Here is a 22363-nt window from a genome sequence, read left to right as displayed (position 1 = left end):
TGTTGTTGGAAATATGATTTTTGGTTTTGTTTTGGAAGCTATATAAAGCTATATAAAGATTGTCTAACTTTTTCTAGTTGAGTTGCACTTAGATTTTTCATATCAATTACCTTTGGTTTTGAACTTTTAAAATAGAGATTTTCTAAGTAAAATTCCAATCTAGAATTTGGTTTTGCCCCTGCTGATGCTTTCATCAGCTAAAGTTACAACTGATAAAACTAATTAGACTTTATTGAAATGAATGCATTTTCTAATTTCGTTTGCAAGGAACATGGTCCTCTTTCAAAATGCTTATCTAGTATCTTCACATTGCTAGCTTAATAGCTCTACTAGTTATTACTCACATTGAGTTTTAAAATGAGTTTATTAAAGAATGTTCTTAGGAAGGCAACAATGTTTGATTTGTCATTAAAAAAGTTGTTTCTTCATGCTGTATAGTAAAGGTAATGTAAGAGGCTACAGAGGTATAAGCTTTTTCTACTCAATTCTGGTAGTACAGCACAGTGTAGTCATGTCTGCAATGCTAGAATAAATAAAAAAAGTCTCTTCTATGCTTCTCTTCAAAAAGCGATGAATAGTAACAGAAGATGGCATAAAAAAGCCATTTTTTTTCTAGTCATTCTGTAGTATTGGAGCCAGTATCTAGGAAATAAGAGGAGAAAAAGAGTAAATTCAAGGAACAACTTAATTTTAAATCAATATGTACATATATATTTTGTGGAATGAATGACTGTTCATTGAGAAAATAAAGAGCCAAATTAATTCCTTAATTTCCTTCCCTTCTCTCTCAAAGTTTTATGTTTTCTTCCTTCCTTCCTTCCTTTTCCACATATCATAAAATTTACCCTTTTAAAGTGTAAGTTTAGTAGATTTTAATATATATGCACAGAGTTGTGCAACAATCACCGCTAGCTAATTCCAGAACATTGTCGTCACCTGCCGGGGTCCAGCCTCGGCAGAGTCCAGGTTCCCGCGGGAGAGATGGCGTTGGCGAAAGTGTAAGTGCTTGACGTGAGACTCGAAGCAGTTGCAAGCAAGTCCAATTTATTTCAGGGACAGGGTACACTTATATAGGAAAAAATCACACGAGGTGGTCTAACTATTGTCGTCATGGGAACAACAGGTGAGGGGCAGTGCGTGACTAAAGGTAATAATCAAAGGTGGTTATCTACATACCAGATGTGCAGCATACATATCGATTGTTTAGGAAGAGGTTACATAGTTTCAGGGTCTTCAAAGAAGTTAGGAGGGCAGCGAGTATATAATTAACGGAATATAGACCCCCTCATCCTTGGGGGCTGCTGTTTGTTCTTTGAGATATGTTTATTGCTAGTTCTGCCTGTTTTTACAAGGCTTCCAGGACAGAGGGAAGACGTTAATCAGTAATAGGCTTTAGAAAGGAGGACAAAGGATTCTGCTTAAAGAATTATGTTCCCTGGAGAAGTGCCTTGCACGATTCTCCTTCCATTGCCAGACCTTGTCACAATACAATGGCAGCTAGATTGGGGGAATGCTTCCCACAGTCACCCCAAAAAGAAACCCTGTACCCATGAGCAGTCACTCTCCACTCCTCCCTCCCCTAGGCTCCTGCAAACTACTAATCTACTTTCCGTCTCGAGGGATTTCTTATTAAATTTAAATACTTTAAGAATATCTTTTAAAAAAATAAAGCAGGAACTAACGGTGGTGCTGGTTTGAGGAGTGGGGAAGGAGAGGCAAGGTTGAAGAGGGAAGCTGACCGTGAAAATACCTTAAGAACTTAAATAACTTTCCTTTCAAGGCAGAGGTAAAAAGACAATGCTTAGCTCTCCATATTTATGCTAGAGAAAAACCAAGTTATACTACATTTGGTTCTTATAACTGCTGCATAACCATATTTTTCTCAGGTTCTCTATGTTGCAAATTAGACCACAAAGACTGTAACATACAATCAGAAGAGAAATGTATTTAACTCCTGGTGAGAAACAGATCAAAATTCTAGCCACAAAAACTTTTTCTCTGCTTCTATATTAGGAACTCAACTCTGTTTCACAAAGTTGACTTTTAGAAAGAATGGGCTTATTTGATAGCAGCACTGCATTTATCTGGTCACTAAAGAATGCTATTTTCTTAATTACTTAAACTTCTGCCTCTGTATTTTAATTTTGGAAAAAAATTTCTAAGACTGTGTACTTTTTTGCTGACACAGAGTATATGGGACACAATCTAAGCTCTTCTTGAATACTCAACAATTTTTCTTTGAAGATCAATTACTACACTGTGCTGTAAGTGGGGCAAGCTCCTCAGGCGCCACTGCCAACAGGTAAGGCTGATTTGCTATTTTTTCATCCACTGAAATTTGAAAAAACAGATAACCTTGTATCTTTAAGCAAGAGTAATAAACTCTAAGGATCATCAGACAGAAGCTCCTATGAGTAAAATACACGTTTGCATGGACTCTTTGGTTCTTAGTTATATTTCAAATTATTGAAACTGACACACGTGTTGTCCAGTATGGTAGCCACTGGCTAGGCACGTGGCTATTTAAATTACCTAAAGTTAACTGATAAATAAAAATTAAAACCTTAAATTTCTCAGTTGCCCTAATATACCTCAAGTGCAGACAGAGAACATTTCCATTAGTATAAAAGTTTTACTGAACAGTACTGGTCTACAAGATTAACTCATTTCGATAGAGGTCTAAGACTTTATAAGTTAATGCCCAAATTCTACAGTCTAGTAAAAACTTAAAAACCTAAGGGTTATAAGGATGCTATTAGCCTAAATTATAAGAAAAAATATGAAAAAAGTATACATTATCTGACGTATAGAAATATTATCATCTTGTGATCCAGGAACTATAAAATAACATGGATCTTTTTCTGTCATGACAGCAAGGAACACAGTATGTGATGACTACATTAAAAAGTCATCTATGCTTAGAGTTCCTGGAATGATCATTCCTAGATAACCTTCCAGAAGGTATAAGTCATTGTAACATTGCTAGTTTCAAAGACTTTCTGACATCTGGAAGAGACTATTTCTTTAAAAAGGGCTGAAGGTATCATTTTATGTAGCCTTTAAAAAGCACGTTTAACAGAACAGTTAATGATTTATGTGTAAAAAATGATATATTTGGAAATGTGTATATATGCATACATATATTACTATAAAATATATACATAAGTAAAGACTAGAAGGTTACATAATAAAATATTACAAGTGATGTTATCTCCAGATGGCGTTACAAATGTTTTTCTTCTGTGTGCTTTTCTGTCTTCTCTACATTTTCCAGCAATTAGACTATTTCTTTCAAAATCCGAAATACATATTAAAAAAAAAACCACCCAACCCCATAACCTGAGAAATGTAGGTTATTACTTTCTACATTTCTCTTTCTCTTGCTTTTCAAAATTCCCCTTCTGGGAGAGTAACAGTATTCTCTATTCATTTCAGGAATAGCTGCTTTAAATACAAATGGTTCAGATCATAAAGTAAAGTAAGTATATATTTAAAATACAATTAGCAAAATGGAGATAACTAATCATGGAATAGAAAACCAAGATGCATAGTTTTTGAAACATTTAAGGACCTGAACAAGTTCTTAGGTCTGCTGTGGAAAATCCACCCGCACAGAGGTAACACATCCGAGGAATGGATATTTACCATTATGACTGGTAAAAGTGGTTCTTTTAAATAACCACTTTTAAAATACAAAATCCATAGGTATCCAGCAAAACAGGAACCAGAGGATAAACTTCCTTAAAGAAAAAGGTGGTTTTGGAAAGCCTGACAAATACTTCAAATTTGCAACTGAAATAGGGAAGAAAAGTTTTTAGTTTGCTTATTTTTTTCCCCACACAAATTCAATCTGCTGGAAGTAAGTCTACATGTAATATGAAATGTTTATACCTAAAGTCAGTAAGAGGACTATTTAAGATCTGGAATTCAGACTCTAGCTGAGCTAGAAGCCAGGTCTCTATCTGGGAGTGGATCATTGGCCATTTTCCACCTTAATTTCAGATGAAGACTTTTCTAAAGACTCATACAGACACCAACAGAATACAAGATTTGAAGTAGCTTTGCTTTCACAGTAATTAGATGAATACTTACTTTTACCATCACAGGCTACAATTTTCACTTTATCCACTTTAATAAGTTCTGTCACCTCTCTGAATTCAACATCATTCAATACAAAAGTCCACACATTATCGCAGAATCTGTATGTATTAAGAGAGCCCTTTAAAAACAAAAAATTTAGACATACCATGAAGAGTCATTTTTTTCCCTCTTATTTTTCAAGAGAACTCAGCTACCAAGTATACAATTCTTAAAACAGTATGATTATTCAATACTTAGTTGCTTAAGATTTTTCTTAATTTTCATCCTACCACTTAAAAAACTTAGATAAATTTCCTAAGGGAAGCATTAAAAAAAATCTTAGCAGACTATTTTCAGTGCTGTAACAGTCTGAAAATTACTTACCTTAAATCTGAAGGAAAGCAGAATGGAAATTTGAATTTCTACTGCCCTCATGTGGCTAAATTATGAAAGTTCATTAGAATTTTTATGTAAACACTTTTTAAATGCAACATTTTATTGTGTAAATTCTCTGAACTTGTACAAAAACAGGGATTTCCTAGAAACATTCAATTTTAATCCTGTGACTTAGCTCAGATGAATTACTGTAGTAGCCATTACTGTCCTGTGCAACTGACATTCTTCCATTAATTAAAAGTTCTCTCTTCTTTTTAGGAGCAGGAATATGTACTTGAATATTATAAGTAAATTTTTGTAGAATATGGTAGAAGTGCAAGTATAGACACCAAAAGAATACAGTCAAAACCTGAGATACACATACACGCATACTCACATATGAATCTGAGTATCTAAGACATTTGTATGCCTACAACCTTCAACTCAGAAAAAAGGCATTCAGCACAAAAATGTTCCCTGCAGTGTTACTTGTAATAGCAAAAACTGGATTGTATCTAAATATTTTATCTAATGAAAAGGATTAGAGAAACTATGATGGCTATGAAGGAATTAATGAGTTTAGTAAACATGAATAATTACTATTTGTAGACCATGCTTGGCTCTGAGGGTACAATGGAAGCAATGGAAATACGGTCCCTGCCATCAGTGAGCTTCGGTTAGCAGGGGAGATCATCACAACAAGTAAAAACACAGTATAACAGTGCTATGACACACTGGTAAGTGGAAAAAAAGGACACAGGATTGTAAATGTAAAAAAACAAATTTAAAAATTAGATCTGCTCCTTGGCTACAGTCTGAGTTTCTGGAAGGCTAAACAGCCAAAAGCCAAACTCAACGTTCATTTCCGGCACCCCTGAACTTGTGTGTCATCAATGATCCTATGAATGTGTAGGTTACTGTCATATCCAACTGGCGGTAGCTGTGTAGGTAATTTGAACAGGCATGTTACTGGGATTTATGGTTAGTATGTGAACATTCACTTTCAAATATATGTTGAAATTCTACTGTTTTATTGTGAAAGTAAAATGCTACAAGAGATTGACTGTGAAAGCTGTTAATTTTATATATTAAAAGTTATTAAATGATTTCCAATATTTAGATTAAAACAAATTGATGATTAAGAGTGTATATTACTTAGATAACTTTAGAACTAACAAATGCTTAAAAAAGTTTATTTTACCTAATCTCTTCCTGTGTTTAAACGTAATCTTTTTAGAAAAGTTTAAAAGACCTTTCCTGTATTTAATTTAGTTTTTAAGTATCTTCACTGTCTTTATTGGAAAGTCAGAATCTATTTAGCATCTCAAATATAGGGACTCAAAGAATGATTATTGTTTTAAAAATAAGATTTTGGATTTATTCTTTATATTCAAAAACTTCCTTCTATATAATGTTTGGCCTTGGTCCAGTAACTGATTTTAACACTCATTTGGCCAAACTATCTTCAAAACACCTCTAATTTTTTTTACGTGTATCTACAACTAGGCAACACTTTTCTCAAGTTAAAACATCATCTTAAAAAGTTATATAATACATGTTCATTGTAGAAACATCAAATAACAGGGAAAAAGAAATTGTCAGTGTCAATAGAAGGGCTATTTTTCCTTGACCATTAAGTCTTTTAATCCTTGCTTAATTACTGTTTGAAGTTTAGTATTATAATAATGTTTAATCATTACTCTCATCTGCCAGTGAGAGTAATGCTTGCAAAAGCATACTAGTTCAAGCTGAATTTTATCCCTAAAAATTAATTCAGTTCAAGGTCCTTGGTAAACATATTTTGACTTTTTTATTAATAAATGTCAACATATAACATTCTATTAAATGATCTGTTATATGAAATTCATGAGGATTTAAAGCAAATTTAGCATGTAGCATATTATCCTATTCTTTCAATGGGTCCTTGATCTTACTGCTAGGCCAGTAAAAAATATATATTTAAATGTGATCTAGCAATATGGCTTTAAAAATTAGGTATTACCAATATATTATTTCTTTTGTCTTTGCCATATGCCCACTCAAGCTTAACAGAAGGCTATTTGCAAACATTCTGGACTTAAAATTGATCAAGTTTGTGGTAATGATGGTGGTGGTGGGGGGGTGATGAAAGCCTGAGCAGTTGCAGTAGGAATGAAAAATCAGATCTGATCAAAATATGAGTAATTATTTATAGCTTCTGGAAAACAGACAAATTTACAAAACACTTTCTAAGAGAAATGCAAATGTCAGACTACTTTAACTTTAGCTAAACAGATCCAAACTAGAAGCCTACCACAATACAACTAGAAGACTATTCAGACCTTGTGAACCCTACCAAGTCTGATAAGCAGTCAAACAAAATTCCTACATGGGCAAAAGTTTATATATTAGCATGGATCAATTTAGAATGAAAGCATCATGCTTTGAATGACAAACCGGGCAAAGTTTTAGGTTTATTTATACAAAAACAAAAGCAAACTAATTTTGTCAGAATCGCCAATGTTAAAAAATCTGATAAAATTTTATAGTTTTAAAGATGCATTTTACTCCAGATAATTTTTAGGCATGTGAAATTAACAGACTTATTTATACGAATATACAATATGTGCAGATTTTATCCCTTCATTAAAATCTAAGTCATACAAGGCCTTGTCTGTCTTGTTCTCTTCTGTATATTCAATATCCAGAACAATGCCTGGTACGTAGTAGGCTCTGAAATGTTCGCTGAATAAATGATAAATTTTTCTTTTGTGTTTGTCATCATGAGCAAAAACCAAAACCCCCAAACACTAAAGTTCTCTTAAATAAAAATTAATTTGTATGTTCTTTTCATGTATTGATTTTCATATATTTCAACTTTTTAATTTCTACTTTATGGTTATGTCTTATAACATAAGCATACCTATTAGATAAATATAATAACCAAGTATTGTACCCTATATTATATAACTCCATCAATATCATAACGTGGTAAATTATTTCTATTCACTATGATACTTTCATTGGGCCTTTTAATCTGATTCACCATCAAATTGAGAAAGATAATTTTGTTCAGTTTGGGATTACTGTTCAAAGTATAAATAACTCAAATGAAATGAAGCTATCAGAACAGACTGTTATCTACCACCAGTTCAGGTCTTTATAAGCTATGTTATCTAAGAGTAGATGGGAGGCAACCTGAAGTTTCTAGAAATAACTGTACTTTCCCAGAATGGTTGAAGGTCAGAGTTTGAAAAACAGAACAGAACTTAGGGATTACTCTGTCACTTATCTTCAGTCCTGCAGATAACGTTTCAGGCGTTGGAAAACTCAGTAACTCTTCAGGGAAGGTAGCCAAATACACATAGGCTGATTTGTGAAACAATGGAATAAAAATCTAAAAACAACTTTGTATCTCACATTAAGTGGGATGAATTTAGTATAAAAAGTAAAGTATAATTTAGTTACTATAAAACAAGTTCCAAAATTTGATGAAGCCATCTCTTCCTTTTATGATTAATAAATATTGAGGGGGTCCTAAAAAGCACTGTTGTAACAACCACTGGTACAGGCTTCTAGATTTAGGAAAATATCCTTACCCTGAAATTGACTCTGTTCCTGACCCTCTGAGCCAACGCTGAATTTATAGCCTTATCAAACTGAAGGAGGACTTGAAGGGCAAGCTGCGGGGTGATCTGTTGAGACTGAGAAAAAGTAAAGGTCACACATCCTCTTAGGGAAGAACGTTAAAGACAAAATAAACAAAAATATATGAATTATCATCTAAAATTTAACTGAGGTTAACCAGAGCCTCTAAACTAGAATTCCTTATTTTTCTTTGCTATAACTGACAATTAAGAAGCAAAGGCTGACAATATTTTCTTGCACTGTGTTGACACAAACATAATTTTGAAAAGAAAACATGCAGTGATGTTACAACGCCAGGACAAAACTCTGTCATTCCTTCAAGACTGTCTGGAAAGAGGCATTCAATAAATTGAAGGAACCAAGTTTCTTTTAAATAAAAAACAAAGGACAACAATGTATTAAAAAAATTCAAATACACTTTATCAAAGCTCATAAAATATATGAAAACATAGAAATACTTATGTTCTTAGATGAGAGGTTTATATAAAAAGGTTATTCTCTTAAAATTGAAATATAAATTCAAAATTCTTATTTAAATCTCAAAATGACTTTATCAAATTGTCCAAAATTATCTTAAAGCTACATAGAATATGCCTGTCTTATAAATAGGAGAAAGCCAACAATCTCAATTTTTATGTTAACAAAAATCTTTGAAAATTTAGATATATTCAACTGTATCATTTAATCACTGTTTTATACCCTGTCGTCAGGACGGTATAATGCTCAGGAATTTGAAGTCATTCAGCTGAACACTGACTTGCCAGGCTGAACAGTCTAAGATAATTGACCTCATATCTCTTTGCCTGGGGCAAGGGATGTAACAAGAATTATTACAAACCCATCTAAATTAACATGTCAATGTTCAGTCTCCCACCTGTATGAGCTCATCGAGGCTCTCCTGAAGACTGTTTCCCAAAGTGGTATTTCTGTATAACTGATATGCCATGGCTTAGGAGGAAGCAATTGTTTTTCTTATTCAGGCTTGCATTGATGTCCTATAAGTTTCATATGAAAGCATTAAAAAAAGAAAATATTATAAATCATGTATGTAATATAGTCTACTTCACATATTCTAATACAAACTATCAGAACTCTTGTAATTGCAAATTACTATATAATTGTTATTTTGACATACGCATTTATACTCCTTTATACAAAGTACAGATATTATATTTATTAAAATGTACATCTTTACTATTTCTTTCAAAAGTCTGCCTTTTGACCTAGTCTAGAATTTACCACGTACCATTCCTTTCTACTTAGTGTCAAGTCACTGATCCAGACAATCTTCAGCTCGCAACTCCATGCCTTCCCCTTCATTTTCCTGTTCTCTTAAAATTTGGGATTTCTAGAGTGCCTACCAAGAAGACAGCACAGCACTGTGATAGGAGAGGAAGAGGAATAAAGATACACTCCTAACCCTAAAAAATGTATACTCTACACAGGGTAACAGACATACAAAAAAGTTAAATTCAAGAGAGAATGAGACCTGTGATAGAGATATACACAGTGTACTATGGAGGCTGTCTGTGGACTTGAATGAGTCAGCTCCCAAAAGCTTCCTGATTCTTCAAGCTAGACTTAGCCAAGCAAAGGAGGAAAGTCATCCTAAGCTGAAAGGATAGAATGAGTAAAGCCATAGAAGGATGAAATAATACAATTTGTTTTGTATTATTAGGGGGTAAGTATGAATAGGAAGCGGTGGGAGATGAGGCTGTAAAAGATGGTACGGAGGGATATGTTCCATCAGGAGAAGTGCCAGGGTTTACAGCGCAGGCGATGCGGAGCCAGTGAAGCATTCCAGGCAGGAAAGGTGAGACATATGGGTAGCAAGGGGAAGAACGAACTTGAGAGCAAGATTAGGGAGAGAGGAGGGCAGCAGTAGTACAGAGTCAACAAACACTGAGCTACTACGTGTCACGTACAAGATCCCTGACCACGGCACTTTCAGTTTAGAGGTGGACAGGAGGAGATAGATTCAAGGAGCAATCATCAGGCAAAGCTCAGCAAAAATAATGGTCAGGTAGCAGTCGTCACATTACACACCTTGTGAGCATTTGATGCACTAGATCACTTCTGCCTCGTGAAACCTTTTCTTGGGCTTTTGGGACCCCACTCTCCTCCCACATCACTGGATACTACCATTTTTCTTGTTTGTCTTTTGCTGGTTCCTCCTCAGCAACCGGACTTCTAATTACTTGAGTGCCCTAAGGCTTCCGATGCCTGCCCTTTATACGCTTTACTCCTGTAGTTACTTCACCCAGACTTATAGCTTTAAATACTACGTATCTGTTGATGACTCTCAAATTTATACCTCCAGTCCTGACTTCTCCCCTTGTTGCCATATATAAAATTGTCTACTCGACAGTGGACAGAAATATCAAGTAGGTAGCTCAAATCAAATTTGTCAAACACCAACTCCTGATACTACCTGTGATATTGTGATTTTTAAGAAATATATATTTGGTCAGATGACCAAAATATGTTTTTCTTATATATCTGATCTTTGTCCATAATTCCTGGCTCTCAGCTCCCAAAACCCTTGGAATTTCTTGTTTATGTTAATGAAGGTGACTTCTGGACTCCACCCAAGGGCGGGGGCTGGTTGCCAGGAGAACAAGCCCTGTGATCAGAGGATTGAGACTTTCAGTTCCACCCCCACATTTCCAGGAAGGGGGAACTTAAGGTTGCATCAATTGCCAATGGCCAAAGACTTAGTTGGTCAATCATGACTATGTAATGAAGACTCCATAAAAACCCAAAAGGACAGCCTGTCAATCTTTCTTTAGAGAGCTTGCATGTTGGGGAACCAGAATGCTTCCTCTTGCCACCTTGCCGGGCCCCAAGCTCCATGATGACAGCAGCTCTTTTGTTCTGAACGTTGCCCTACATATCTCTTCATCTGACTATTGTATACTTTAATATCCTTTTACAATAAACTGGTGATCTATTAAGTAACCTTTCTCTGAGTTCTGTGAGCCGCTCAGGCAAATTAATGGAACCTGAGGAAAGGGGGTCGTGGAAACCTCTGACTTATAGCCAGCTGGCCAGAAGTACAGGTGACAACCGGGGACTTGCAAGTGATGCCTGAAGTGGGAGGTGGTCTTGTGGGACTGAGCCCTTTACCTGTGGAATCTGATTCTATCTCTGGGTCAGAATTGAGCTGAATTCTCCGACACCCTGCTGGTGTCCAAGAACTGCTTGTTGGTGTGGGGAAGTTTCCACACCCACACACTGGAATTGAGTCCAGAAACCCTTTGCACCACCCCTCCAAACTTTTTCTGCCCTCAGTTTGCCACCACATTAAACAGTAAATCTAGTCTTCCAGTAAGACAGCCCTCAGACCTTCTAGTTTTAACTTTTCTCTCACCCTGCATCCAATCTGTCAGCCTATCCTGTCAGTGCTTCCTTCTATATATTGCCAGAATCTGACAACTTTTACCATCTCCACCGCTAGCACTAAGTTACCATCAGCCCATCATCTGTCACTAAGATTACTGTGATAGCTTTCTACCCTTGCCTACCCAACCCCCACCCCAGCCACACTAAGCCTTTTAAACATAAATCAAACCACATCACCCATTTATTCAAAACCTCAGATGGCAGCATCCTATCTCAGAGTAAAAAACAAAGTCCTTCTAGTGGTTTGCAAGGCCTACATGATCTGGGCCCCCCACTACCTCTCTGAATGTATCTTTTTCCACTTACTCCCTCATTCACTCTGCTCCAGTCATACTGGTCCCTTGCTGCTCTTCGATATGGCAAGATGTTCTTGCTTTAGGGCCTTTGCACCGGCTGTTCTTGCTTTGAATGTTCTTCCCAGATACCTGCATGGTTCACTACATTTGACTCATATCTCTGCTCAAACATGACTTCATCAGAAAGGACTTCTGTGACAAAGCTATAAAAAAGATCTGCCCTCCTTCCCCCTTACAATGCTTTATTTTCATTCATACCATTAATTGAAGCTGACATATATATGCTTATTCTGTTTCCAGCCACTAAAATAGACGTTCCATGATGGTAGGGACTTTTGCTCACAGTTATATATTTATCATCTGGAACAATGCCTAGTATAACGTATGTATTCAATAAGTATTTGTTAGTGAATAAATAACTCGGTCGTATGTCAAAATGTTAATATCAAATATAAAAGTACCTAAGTGAGATACAAAGTTTTCTACTTTACTGAGGAAACTGAAGCAATGGAAACTTCTAGACTCTCAAAACTACATCTAACCACCTACCAATATCTGTGTGCCTAGACTATGCCTTCCTGCCTGTCACTATAGTTGAACCATCCACACTGTTATCTGAGTACAATCCTTCTACCAGTGCATCAGGTCCTAGCCTCCAGTACACTCAAGGATACTGTCCCAACAATTTAGTCATTCCTTCTCTCCTTCACCATCAATTTCCCATCTCTATGGATCATTCCCGTCAGCAAACAAACAGGTGGCTACTTCTCCCATCTTTAACAAAAAAGTCTCAACCCACTTCCCTCACCAGCTACACGCTTTCTCTGCTCTTCTTTGTAGCAAAACTCCTAAGAGTTGTCTCTACTTACTATCTGTCATTCCTTTTCTCTTAAATTCACTCCTCATAGGCTTTTGCCTCCAGCACTCAAATGAAACACATGGTGAAGGTCACCAACAGCCATTGCTAAAGCTAATCCTCAATTCTCAGTCCTCACTAGACTTAAGCATTTGACACAGCTGATTACTGCCTCCTCTTTGATAAAGGATCTTGGCTTAGCTTCTCGGACAACATACTTTTTGGGTTGCTCTCTTAAATTCACTGTTGATCTTTCTTAGCATCATTTGTTGGCTGACCCTCTTCCTGAACTCTCAATGTTACAAGACACTGTCCTTGGTCCTCTGCTGCTTTCTGTCTATGCTCATTGCTTAGTAATAACATTCAGTCTCATGGCTTTAAATACCATTGCTGAAGATTCCCAAATTCATATACTAGCACAGACCTTGCCCAGTAACTCACTCCTGGATCCAACTGCCTACTCAACATCTCTCCTTGTTGTCTTTCCCATCTCAGGTGATATACCTCCATACTTCTAGGGGCAGAGGCAAAACCCTTGAAGTCATCCCCCTTTCCCTCCCTCCTTTCTCACCTCCACATTTAATACCCAGCAAATCTTGTAAACTCTACCTTCAAAACGCATTCAGAATCCAACCATTTCTCACCATTTCCATTGTTATCATCCTGGTCTGTGCCACTATCATCTGTCATTTAGATTACCTGGAACAGCTTCCTAACTGGTTTCCCTGCTTCCATGCTCCCCCTACACTCTAATCCCAACTCAGCAGCCAGATGATCTTTTAAAACACAGGTTAGAACATCTCACTTCTCTGCTCAAAACCTCCCATGGCTTCCATTTCACTCAGTCCTTACAATAATCTGGTTGCCTATTATCTCTCTGATCTACCACCTCCCTCGCTCTCGCCCTTCTCTAGACATACTGCCTGGTTCTTCTTAGAACACGACAGACATATTGCTGTTTATGCAAGCCTTTGTGAAGGCTGTTCTTTCTATCTGGAATGTTCTTCCCCCAGATATCCACTTGGTTCTCTTAATTCCTTCAAGAACAGCACATACTTAATGAGGCCAAAGCTGACCACCATATTGAAAATACCACTCCCAACTCCACTCTGGAACTTCCCAATCTCCCTTTATCCTCCAAGGTTTTTTATTTTTTTGTGAGGAAGGTTAGCCCTGAGCTAACATCTGCCACCAATCCTCTTTTTGCTGAGGAAGACTGGCCCTGAGCTAACATCTGTGCCCATCTTTCTCTATTTTATATGTGAGACACTTGCCACAGCATGGCTTGATAAGCAGGGCATAGGTCCATACCCAGGATCTGAACTGGCAAACCCCAGGCCGCCAAAGTGGAGTGCGTGAACTTAACATTATGCCACTAGCTGACCCCTCCTCCAATGGTTTTTTTTGATGGCACTATCACCTTCTAACACATTATATAATTTACTTATTTTAGGTTTCTTTTCTGCATCCTTCAATAGAATGTATGATGCATCAGGGCAGGGACTTCTCTCTGTTTTGTTCAGTGAAATAAATGAGGCATCTAGAATAGTACCTGACACATAATAGGAGCCAAATAAATACTGTTCAATAAATGAATGAAGGCAAAAAAATCTAGAAGTATAAGTAAATAAATCAGTAAGTAAGTAAAGGGAGAGGGAATTAAAAAGGGCAAGAAGAGTTCCCAATAAGGGAGATATAAACTTGACAAAAGCAGGAGTACAGAATCTTGTCAGCCCATTTGACAAAAGTTTGAGTTATCTAGAAAACAGCCATAAGTTAACAATGAACTATCAGAAAGAGAAATTAAGAAAACAGTCCCGGGGCTGGCCCCGTGGCCGAGTGGTTAAGTTCGCGCGCTCTGCTGCAGGCGGCCCAGCGTTTCATTGGTTCGAATCCTGGGTGCAGACATGGCACTGCTCATCAAGCCACACTGAGGCAGCATCCCACATGCCACAACTAGAAGGACCCACAACGAAGAATATACAACTATGTACTGGGGGGTTTGGGGAGAAAAAGGAAAAAAAATAAAATCTTTAAAAAAAAAAACAACAGTCCCACTTACAATTGATCAAAAAGAATAAAATACCCAGGAATAAATTAAACCAAGGAGGTAAAAGACCTCTACACTGAAAACTATGACACCGATGAAAGAAACCAAAGATGACACAAATAAATGGAAAGCTATTTCATGCTCATGGACTGGAAGAATTAACATTGTTAAAATGTCCACACTACCCAAAGCAATCTACAGATTCAATGCAATCCCTATCAAAATTCCAATGGCATTTTTCACAGAACTAGAACAAACAATTTAAAATTCATATGGAACCACAACAGAACCCAATAGCTAAAGCAATCTTCAGAAAGAAGAATAAAGCTGGAGGTATCACATTTCCTGATTTCCCACAATACTACAAAGCTATAGTACTCAAAACAGTATGATATCAGCATAAAACAGATATACAGATCAATGGAACGGAATTGAGAGCCCAGAAATAAACACACGCGTATATGCTCAATTTATGACAAAGGAGCCAAGAATACACAGGGGGAAGAAACAGTCTCTTCAATAAATGGAGATGGGGAAACTGGACAGCCACATGTGAAAGAATGAAACTAGACTACAGTCTCATGCCACATAACGATGTTTGGTCAATGATGGACCACATATATGATGGTGGTCCCATGAGATTAGTACCATATAGCCTAGTGTGTAGTAGGCTATACCATCTAGGTTTGTGACAGATTAACAAGAGAATGACAAAAGTCTAGCAATATGTACACATAGGAAAAACCCAAGAAAACTGAGTAACTTGCTGAAATGGCCACAGCCCTCACCTTAAATACTATCCTCAGCTAAAGACAAAGGAAGATGTTGGGAGTGAGGAGAGTCAGGGACTTCAAAGGGAAGGAAGGCAATTCACAGGTGGGTGAAAAGGAGCAAATGTTTGGAAAACAAGTGTTTGGCCACACAGAAACAGAAGAACACAGAGGGGAGCCCAACAAACAGGCTTCTCTAGGTTCCTCCCTGTCTACTGCCTTGTCCATGTTATACTAAGGTGATGGTTCACTTCCTGGGATAGCTTTCTTCATCTGAATTCTTTTAGAAAGTTAAGGGGGAGGTAACAAGAAAAACTTTTAACAGTCTTTTTTTTCCTTAAAAATAACCAGCCTAGGGGGCCGACCCGGTGGCGCAGCGGTTAAGTTCTCATGTTCTGCTTCTCGGCAGCCTGGGGGTTGCTGGTTCGGATCCCGGGTGCAGACATGGCACCACTTGGCAAAAGCCATACTGTGGTAGGCGTCCCACGTATAAAGTAGAGGAAGATGGGCATGGATGTTAGCTCAGGGCCAGTCTCCCTCAGCAAAAAGAGGAGGATTGGCAGTAGTTAGCGCAGGGCTAATTTTCCTCAAAAAAACAAAACAAAACAAAAAAACACCAGCCTAAAATAATCCTCATGTTTAAGACACACACATTCGGTGTGGCAAATTTTGTTCCTCTTCAGCACACTCTATGATGTTTGCACAATGATGAAATTGCCTAATGATGCATTTCTCAGAATGTACCTCTGTCAAGTGACACATGCCATACTAACTTACATCATACACAAAAATTAACTCAAAATGGATTGAAGACTTGAATCTAGGACCTGAAACTATAAAACTCCTAGAAAAACACAGGTGCCAGCTACTTGACATTGGTCTTGGGCAATGATTTTTTGGATCTGACTCCAAAAGCAAAGGCAACAAAAGCAAAAATAAACAAGTGGGATTACACCAAACTAAATAGTTTCTGCAGAGCAAAGGAAATCATCATCAAAAATAGACTGTTACATGTTGTTGTACGTAAGCCTCATGGTAACCACAAAGCAAAAACCTACAGTAAATACACCAAAGATAAGGAAAAAGAAATATAAGTATACCACTAAAGAATGTCCTCAAACTACAAAGGAAGAGAGCAAAAGAAGAAAGGAACAGAGAGGAACTACAAAAATAGCCAGTAAACAATTAACAAAAGGGCAATAAGCACATACCTATCAATAATTACTCAAATATAACTGTATTGAATTCTCCAACCAAAACACATAGAGCAGCTGAATGGATAAAAAAACAAGACCCATCTATAAGCTGTCTATAAGAGACTCACTTTAGATGCAAGGACACATACAGACTGAAAGTGAAGGGATGCAAAAAGATATTCCATGAAAATGGAAACCAAAAGAGAGCTGGAGTAGTTATACCTACATCAGAAAAAATAGATTAAACCAAAGACTGTAATAAGAGAGAAAGATGGGCGTTACATAATGATAAAGGGGTCAATCCACCAAGAGGACATAACATTTGTAAATATTTATCCACCCAACATAGGAGCACCTAAATATATAAAGCAAATATTAATAGACCTAAAGGGAGAAATAGACAAGACAACAACAGTAGGGGATTCTAATACTCCACTTTCATCAGTAAATATATCATCCAGAAAATCAATAAGGAAACATCAGCTTACAAGACACATTAGACCAGATGGACTTAACAGATATACACAGAACATTCCCTCCAAAAGCAATAGAATACATATTCTTCTCAAGTGCACATGGAACATTATCCAGGATAGATCCTATGTTAGGACACAAAACAAGTCTTAGGAAATTTAAGAGAACTGAAATCATATCAAGCATCTTTTCCAACCATGATGGTATGAAACAAGAAATTAATTACATGAAGAAAACTGGAACATACACAAATATGTGGAAATTAAACATGATACCAAACAACTAATGGGTCAAAGAGGAAATCAAAAGACAATCAAAAAATACCTTGAGACAAATGAAAACGGAAAGGTACCAAAATTTGTGGGATATAACAAAAGCAGTTCTAAGATGGAAATTCATAGCAATAAATGCCCACCTCAAGAAACAAAAGTCTCAAACAACATAACTTTACACTGCAAGAAATCAGAAAAAGAACAAAGCCCAAAGTTAGCAGAGGGAAGGAGATAACAAAGATTAGAGCAGAAATAAATGAAATAGAGACTATAAAGACAATGGAGAAGATCAATGAAAATAAGAGCTGGTTCTCTGAAAAGATAAACAAAATTGACAAGCCTTAGACTCACCAGGAAAAAAAGAGGACCCAAATAAAATCAGAAATGAAAGAGAAAATGTTACAACTGACACCACAAAAATACAAAGGATCATAAGAGACTACTATGAACAATTATACACCAACAAATTGGACAAACTAGAAGGAATGAATAAGCTCCTAGAAACATACGACTTACCAAGACTGACTACAACAAAATAGAAAATCTGAACAAACCAATTACTAAGAAAGAGATGGAATCAGTAATCAAAAACCTCCCAACACAGGGGCCAGCCCTGTGGTTGAGTTCAGCACGCTCTGTTTCAGTGGTCCGGGTTTGGTTCCTGGGCACAGACCTACACCACTTGTAGGTGGCCACGCTGTGGTGGCAACCCACATAAAAAATAGAGGAAGACTGGCACAGATTTTAGCTCAGGGTGAATTTTCCTCAAGAAAAAGAGGAAGATTGGCAACAGATGTTAGCTCAGGGTGAATTTTCCTCAGCAAACAAAAACAAACAAAAAAACCCAAAAAAACCTCCTAACAAAAGTCCAGGACCAGACAGCTTCACTGGTGAATTCTACTAAAGATTGAAAGAAGAATTAATACCAATGTTTCTCAAACTCTTCCAAAAAACAGAAGATGAGAAAACTCTTCCAAACCCATTTTATGGCACTAGCATTACCCTGATACCAAAACCAAATAAGGATGCCACTTGAAAAAAAAATGACAGGCCAATATCACCAATGAACATAGATGCAAAAATCCTCAACAAAATACTAGCAAATCAAATTCAACACTACATTAAAAGGATCATATACCACGATCAAATGGGATTTATTCCAGGGATGCAAGAATGGTTCAACATCCACACAAAAAAAATCAATGTGATATAACACCACATTAACACAATGAAGGACAAAAATCATATGATCATCACAATAGGTACAGAAAAAGCATAACAAAATTAAACATCCATTTATGAGAAAACTCTCAACAAAGTGGATACAGAGAGAAAAAAAGTACCTCAACACAATAAAGCCCACACATGACAAGCCCACAGCTAACATCATACTCAATGGTGAAATGCTGAAAGCCTTTCCTCTACGATCAGGAAAAGAAAAGGAAGGATGCTCACTCTTGCCACTTCTATTCAACATAGTATTGGAAGTCCTAGCCAGAACAATTAGGCAAGAAAAAGAAATAAAAGGCATCCAAATTGGAAAGGAAGTAGTAAAACTGTCACTATTTGTAAATGACATGATCGTATATATAAAAAACCCTAACAACTCCATCAAAAAACTGTTAGAACTAATAAGCAAATACAGTAAAGCTGTAGGATACAAAACCAATACACAAAAATTTGTTGTGTTTCTGAACACCAATAATGAACTGCTAGAAAGAGAAATAAGGAAGACAATCCCATTTACAACTGCATCAAAAAGAATAAAATACCTAGGAATAAATTCAACCAAGGAAGTGAAAGACCCGTATATTGAAAACTACAAGACATTAATGAAAGAAATTGAAGACAGAAACAAATGAAAAGATATTCTGTGCTCATGGACTGGAAGTCAGTATTGTTAAAATGTTCAAACCGCCCAAGGCAATCTACAGATTCAATGCAATCCCTATCAAAATTCTAATGATATTTTTCAAAGAAACAGAACAAATAATCCTAAAATTTGTATGGAACCACAAAAAAACCCCAATAGCCAAAGCAATCTTGGGAAAGAACAAAGCTGGAGGCATCAGGCTCCCTCATTTCAAACTATATTGCAAAGCTACAGTAATTAAAATAGCATGATATTGGCATAAAACAAGATACATAGATCAATGGAACAGAATCAAGAGCCCAGAAATAAACCTAGGCATATACGGTCAGTTAGTTTACTACAAAGGAGCAAAGAATATATAATGGGGAACAGACAGTCTCTTCAATAAATGGTGATGGGAAAACTGGACAGCTACAGGCAAAAGAATGAGACTGGACTACTATCTTACACCATACAGAACAATTAATTCAAATGGATTAAAGACATGAATGTAAGACCAGAAACTATAAAACTCCTAGAAGAAAACATAGGCAGTAAACTCCTTGACATAGGTCTTGGTGATTTTTTGAATCTGACACCAAAAGCAAAAGCAACAAAAGCAAAAACAAATAAGTGTGACTACATCATACTAAAAAGCTTCTGTACAGCAAAGAGAACCATCAACTAAATGAAAAGACAACCTACAAAACAGAAGAAAATATCTGCAAATCACATAACTGATAAGGGTTTAATATCCTAAATATATAAAGAATTCATACAAGCTGATAGCAAAAGAATAAATAAACTGATTAAAAAATGGGCAGAAGACCTGAATAGACATTTTTCCAAAGACGACATACGGATGGCCAACAAGTACATTAAAAGATGCTCAACATCACTAACCATCAGGGAAATGCAAATCAAAACCACAATGAGCCATCTCTTACCTGTTAGAATGGCTGTTAACAAAAAGACAAGAAATAACAAGTGTTGGTGAGGATGTGGAGAAAAGGGAATCCTTCTGCACTGGTGGTGGGAATGTAAACTGGTGCACCCACTATGGAAAACAGTACGGAGGTTCCTCAAAAAATTAAAAATAGAACTACCACATGATCCAGCAATTCCACTTTTGGGCATTTATCCGAAGAAAACAAAAACACTAACTCGAAAAGATACATGTACCCCATATTCATTGCAGCATTATTTTCAATAGCCAAGATATGGAAACAACCTATGTGTCCATGGATGGATGAATGGATAAAGAAATTGTGATGTATATACATATACAATGGGATACCATTCAGCCATTAAAAAAGAATGCTATCTGGGGCTGGCCCCGTGGCCGAGTGGTTAAGTTCGCGTGCTCCGCTGCAGGCGGCCCAGTGCTTCATTGGTTCGAATCCTGGGTGCGGACATGGCACTGCTCATCAAGCCACGCTGAGGCAGCGTCCCACATGCCACAACTAGAAGGACCCACAACAAAGAATATACAACTATGTACCGGGGGCTTTGGGGAGAAAAAGGAAAAAAAAAAAAAAAAAAAAAGGAATGCTATCTTGACATCTGCGACAACATGGATGAATCTTGAGGGCATTATGCTAAGTGAAATAAGTCAGGTAGAGAACGACAAATACTGTATGATCTCTCTCATATGTGGAGTGGAATCTGAAAAAAAACCAAGCTCACAGACTGAGAACAGATTGGTGGTTGCCAGAGGCAAGGGATTGAGGGGAGAAAATTGGTAGAGGGGGTCAAGAGGTAAAAAGAAAACAAATGCAGTCGATGTAAAACAGACATAGAAATTTTGAATCATATTCATAATATTGACTTTATATATAAACATATATGTTTATATGTGTTAAAAAGACACACAATATATGAGTTAAATATTAAACTAAATCGAGCTGATGAGAAGATAAGTGAACTAGAATGCTGAACACAATGAATATAACCAAATACTGTAAAGGGGTTCAAAATGATATAATATATAAATAATAGTTATAAGTAAAAAACAAAACAAACAAAATGAAAACGCAACCTACAGAATGGGAGAAAATATTTGCAAATTATATATCTGATAAGGAGTTAATATCCAAAATATAAAAAGAAATGACACAAGAGCAAAAAGCAACCAGATTTAAAAATGGGTAGGGGATCTAAATAGATATTTTCCAAAGAAGACATACACACAGCCAAGAGGCACATGAAAAGATGCTCAACATTACTAATCATCAGGGAAATGCAAATCAAAACCACAATGAGTTATCACCTCACACCTGTTAGAATGGTTTTATTAAAAGACAAGAAACAAGCTTTGGCAAGGATGTGGAGGCAAGGGAACCCTTGTGCGTTGTGGTAGGAAAGTAAAAGGTGCAGCCACTATGGAAAACAGTACGGAGACTCCTCAAAAAGTTAAAAACAGAACTATCATCTGATCCAGTAATTCCACTTCTGGCTATTCATCTGAAGAAAACGATAACACTAATTCAAAAAGATATATGCACCCCCAGGTTCACTGCAGCATTACTTAAAACAGCCAAGATATGGAAACAACCTAAGTGTCCAGGGACGGATGAATGGATAATAAATTATGGTGTATACATACATACACAATGGATTATTATTCAGCCAGTACAAAAGAATGAAATCTTGCTATTTTCGACAACATGAAGGGACCTTGAGGGCAGTATGCTAACTGAAAGAAGTCAGAGAAAGACAAACACCCTATGATCTCAGTTACATGTGGAATCCAAAAAACAAAACAAACAGAAAAACAGCTCACAGATCCAGAGAACAGATTGGTGGTTGGGATGGAGACGGGTGAAGGGGGTATAAACTTTCAGTTACAAAATAAGTAAGTCCTGGGGATGTAATGTACAACATCGTGACTACAGTTAAGAATACTGCATAGTATATTTGGAAGTTGCTAAGATATCTTCAAAGTCTTCATCACAAGAAAAAAAATTTCGTGTGAGGGACGTTAACTAGACTTATTGCGGTGATCATTCCGCAATGCATACAAATATCGAATCATTATGTTGTACACCTGAAACTAATGTTACAAATCAATTAAACCGCAATAAAAATAATTTAAAAATAGCTATGTTATTTAA

At 36.6% G+C, this 22363-nt stretch overlaps 2 protein-coding genes and 1 long non-coding RNA gene across 5 annotated transcripts in view; 1 reads left to right on the top strand and 2 right to left on the bottom strand.

The window, feature by feature from the left end:
• The window catches only part of LOC138924762 (uncharacterized), a 46729-nt gene extending 39448 nt beyond the window's left edge, over positions 1–7281 (top strand). The window contains exons 3-5 of the long non-coding RNA XR_011439962.1: positions 2189–2302; positions 3436–3478; positions 5065–7281. This is a non-coding gene — a long non-coding RNA (uncharacterized lncRNA). The remainder of the gene's footprint in view (positions 1–2188; positions 2303–3435; positions 3479–5064) is intronic.
• Positions 346–9077, bottom strand: GTF2A2 (general transcription factor IIA subunit 2). The gene is made up of 4 exons (XM_003363670.5): positions 8957–9077; positions 8034–8138; positions 4093–4219; positions 346–642 (listed from the first exon to the last, which is right to left on the bottom strand). Exons 1-4 carry the CDS (start codon positions 9026–9028, stop codon positions 617–619), a joined length of 330 nt encoding a protein of 109 aa, XP_003363718.1. The 5' UTR covers positions 9029–9077; the 3' UTR covers positions 346–616.
• BNIP2 (BCL2 interacting protein 2) overlaps positions 8957–22363 on the bottom strand; it is a 38530-nt gene continuing 25123 nt past the window's right edge. For all 3 annotated transcript variants that reach the window (XM_023616465.2, XM_070270885.1, XM_070270894.1), the window contains one exon: positions 8957–9077. In XM_023616465.2, coding sequence (XP_023472233.1) covers positions 9059–9077 — 19 coding nt within the window. In that variant the 3' untranslated portion in view covers positions 8957–9058. The remainder of the gene's footprint in view (positions 9078–22363) is intronic.

Source organism: Equus caballus, chromosome 1 (genome assembly GCF_041296265.1).
Source record: "Equus caballus isolate H_3958 breed thoroughbred chromosome 1, TB-T2T, whole genome shotgun sequence".
NCBI lineage: Eukaryota > Metazoa > Chordata > Mammalia > Perissodactyla > Equidae > Equus > Equus caballus.
Note: the sequence above shows the minus strand (reverse complement) of the source record. Positions and strands in the feature narration are given on the sequence as shown.

Bases quoted from the DNA above. Each gene is read 5' to 3' on its own strand.
- GTF2A2 (XM_003363670.5), bottom strand. From the start codon at position 9,028: ATGGCATATCAGTTATACAGAAATACCACTTTGGGAAACAGTCTTCAG. The intron at 8,139-8,956 runs GTGGGAGACTGA...ACTTTTTCTCAG, and splicing joins GCCTCGATGAGCTCATACAG to TCTCAACAGATCACCCCGCA. The intron at 4,220-8,033 runs GTAAGGATATTT...TTGTTTTTAAAG, and splicing joins GGAACAGAGTCAATTTCAGG to GGCTCTCTTAATACATACAG.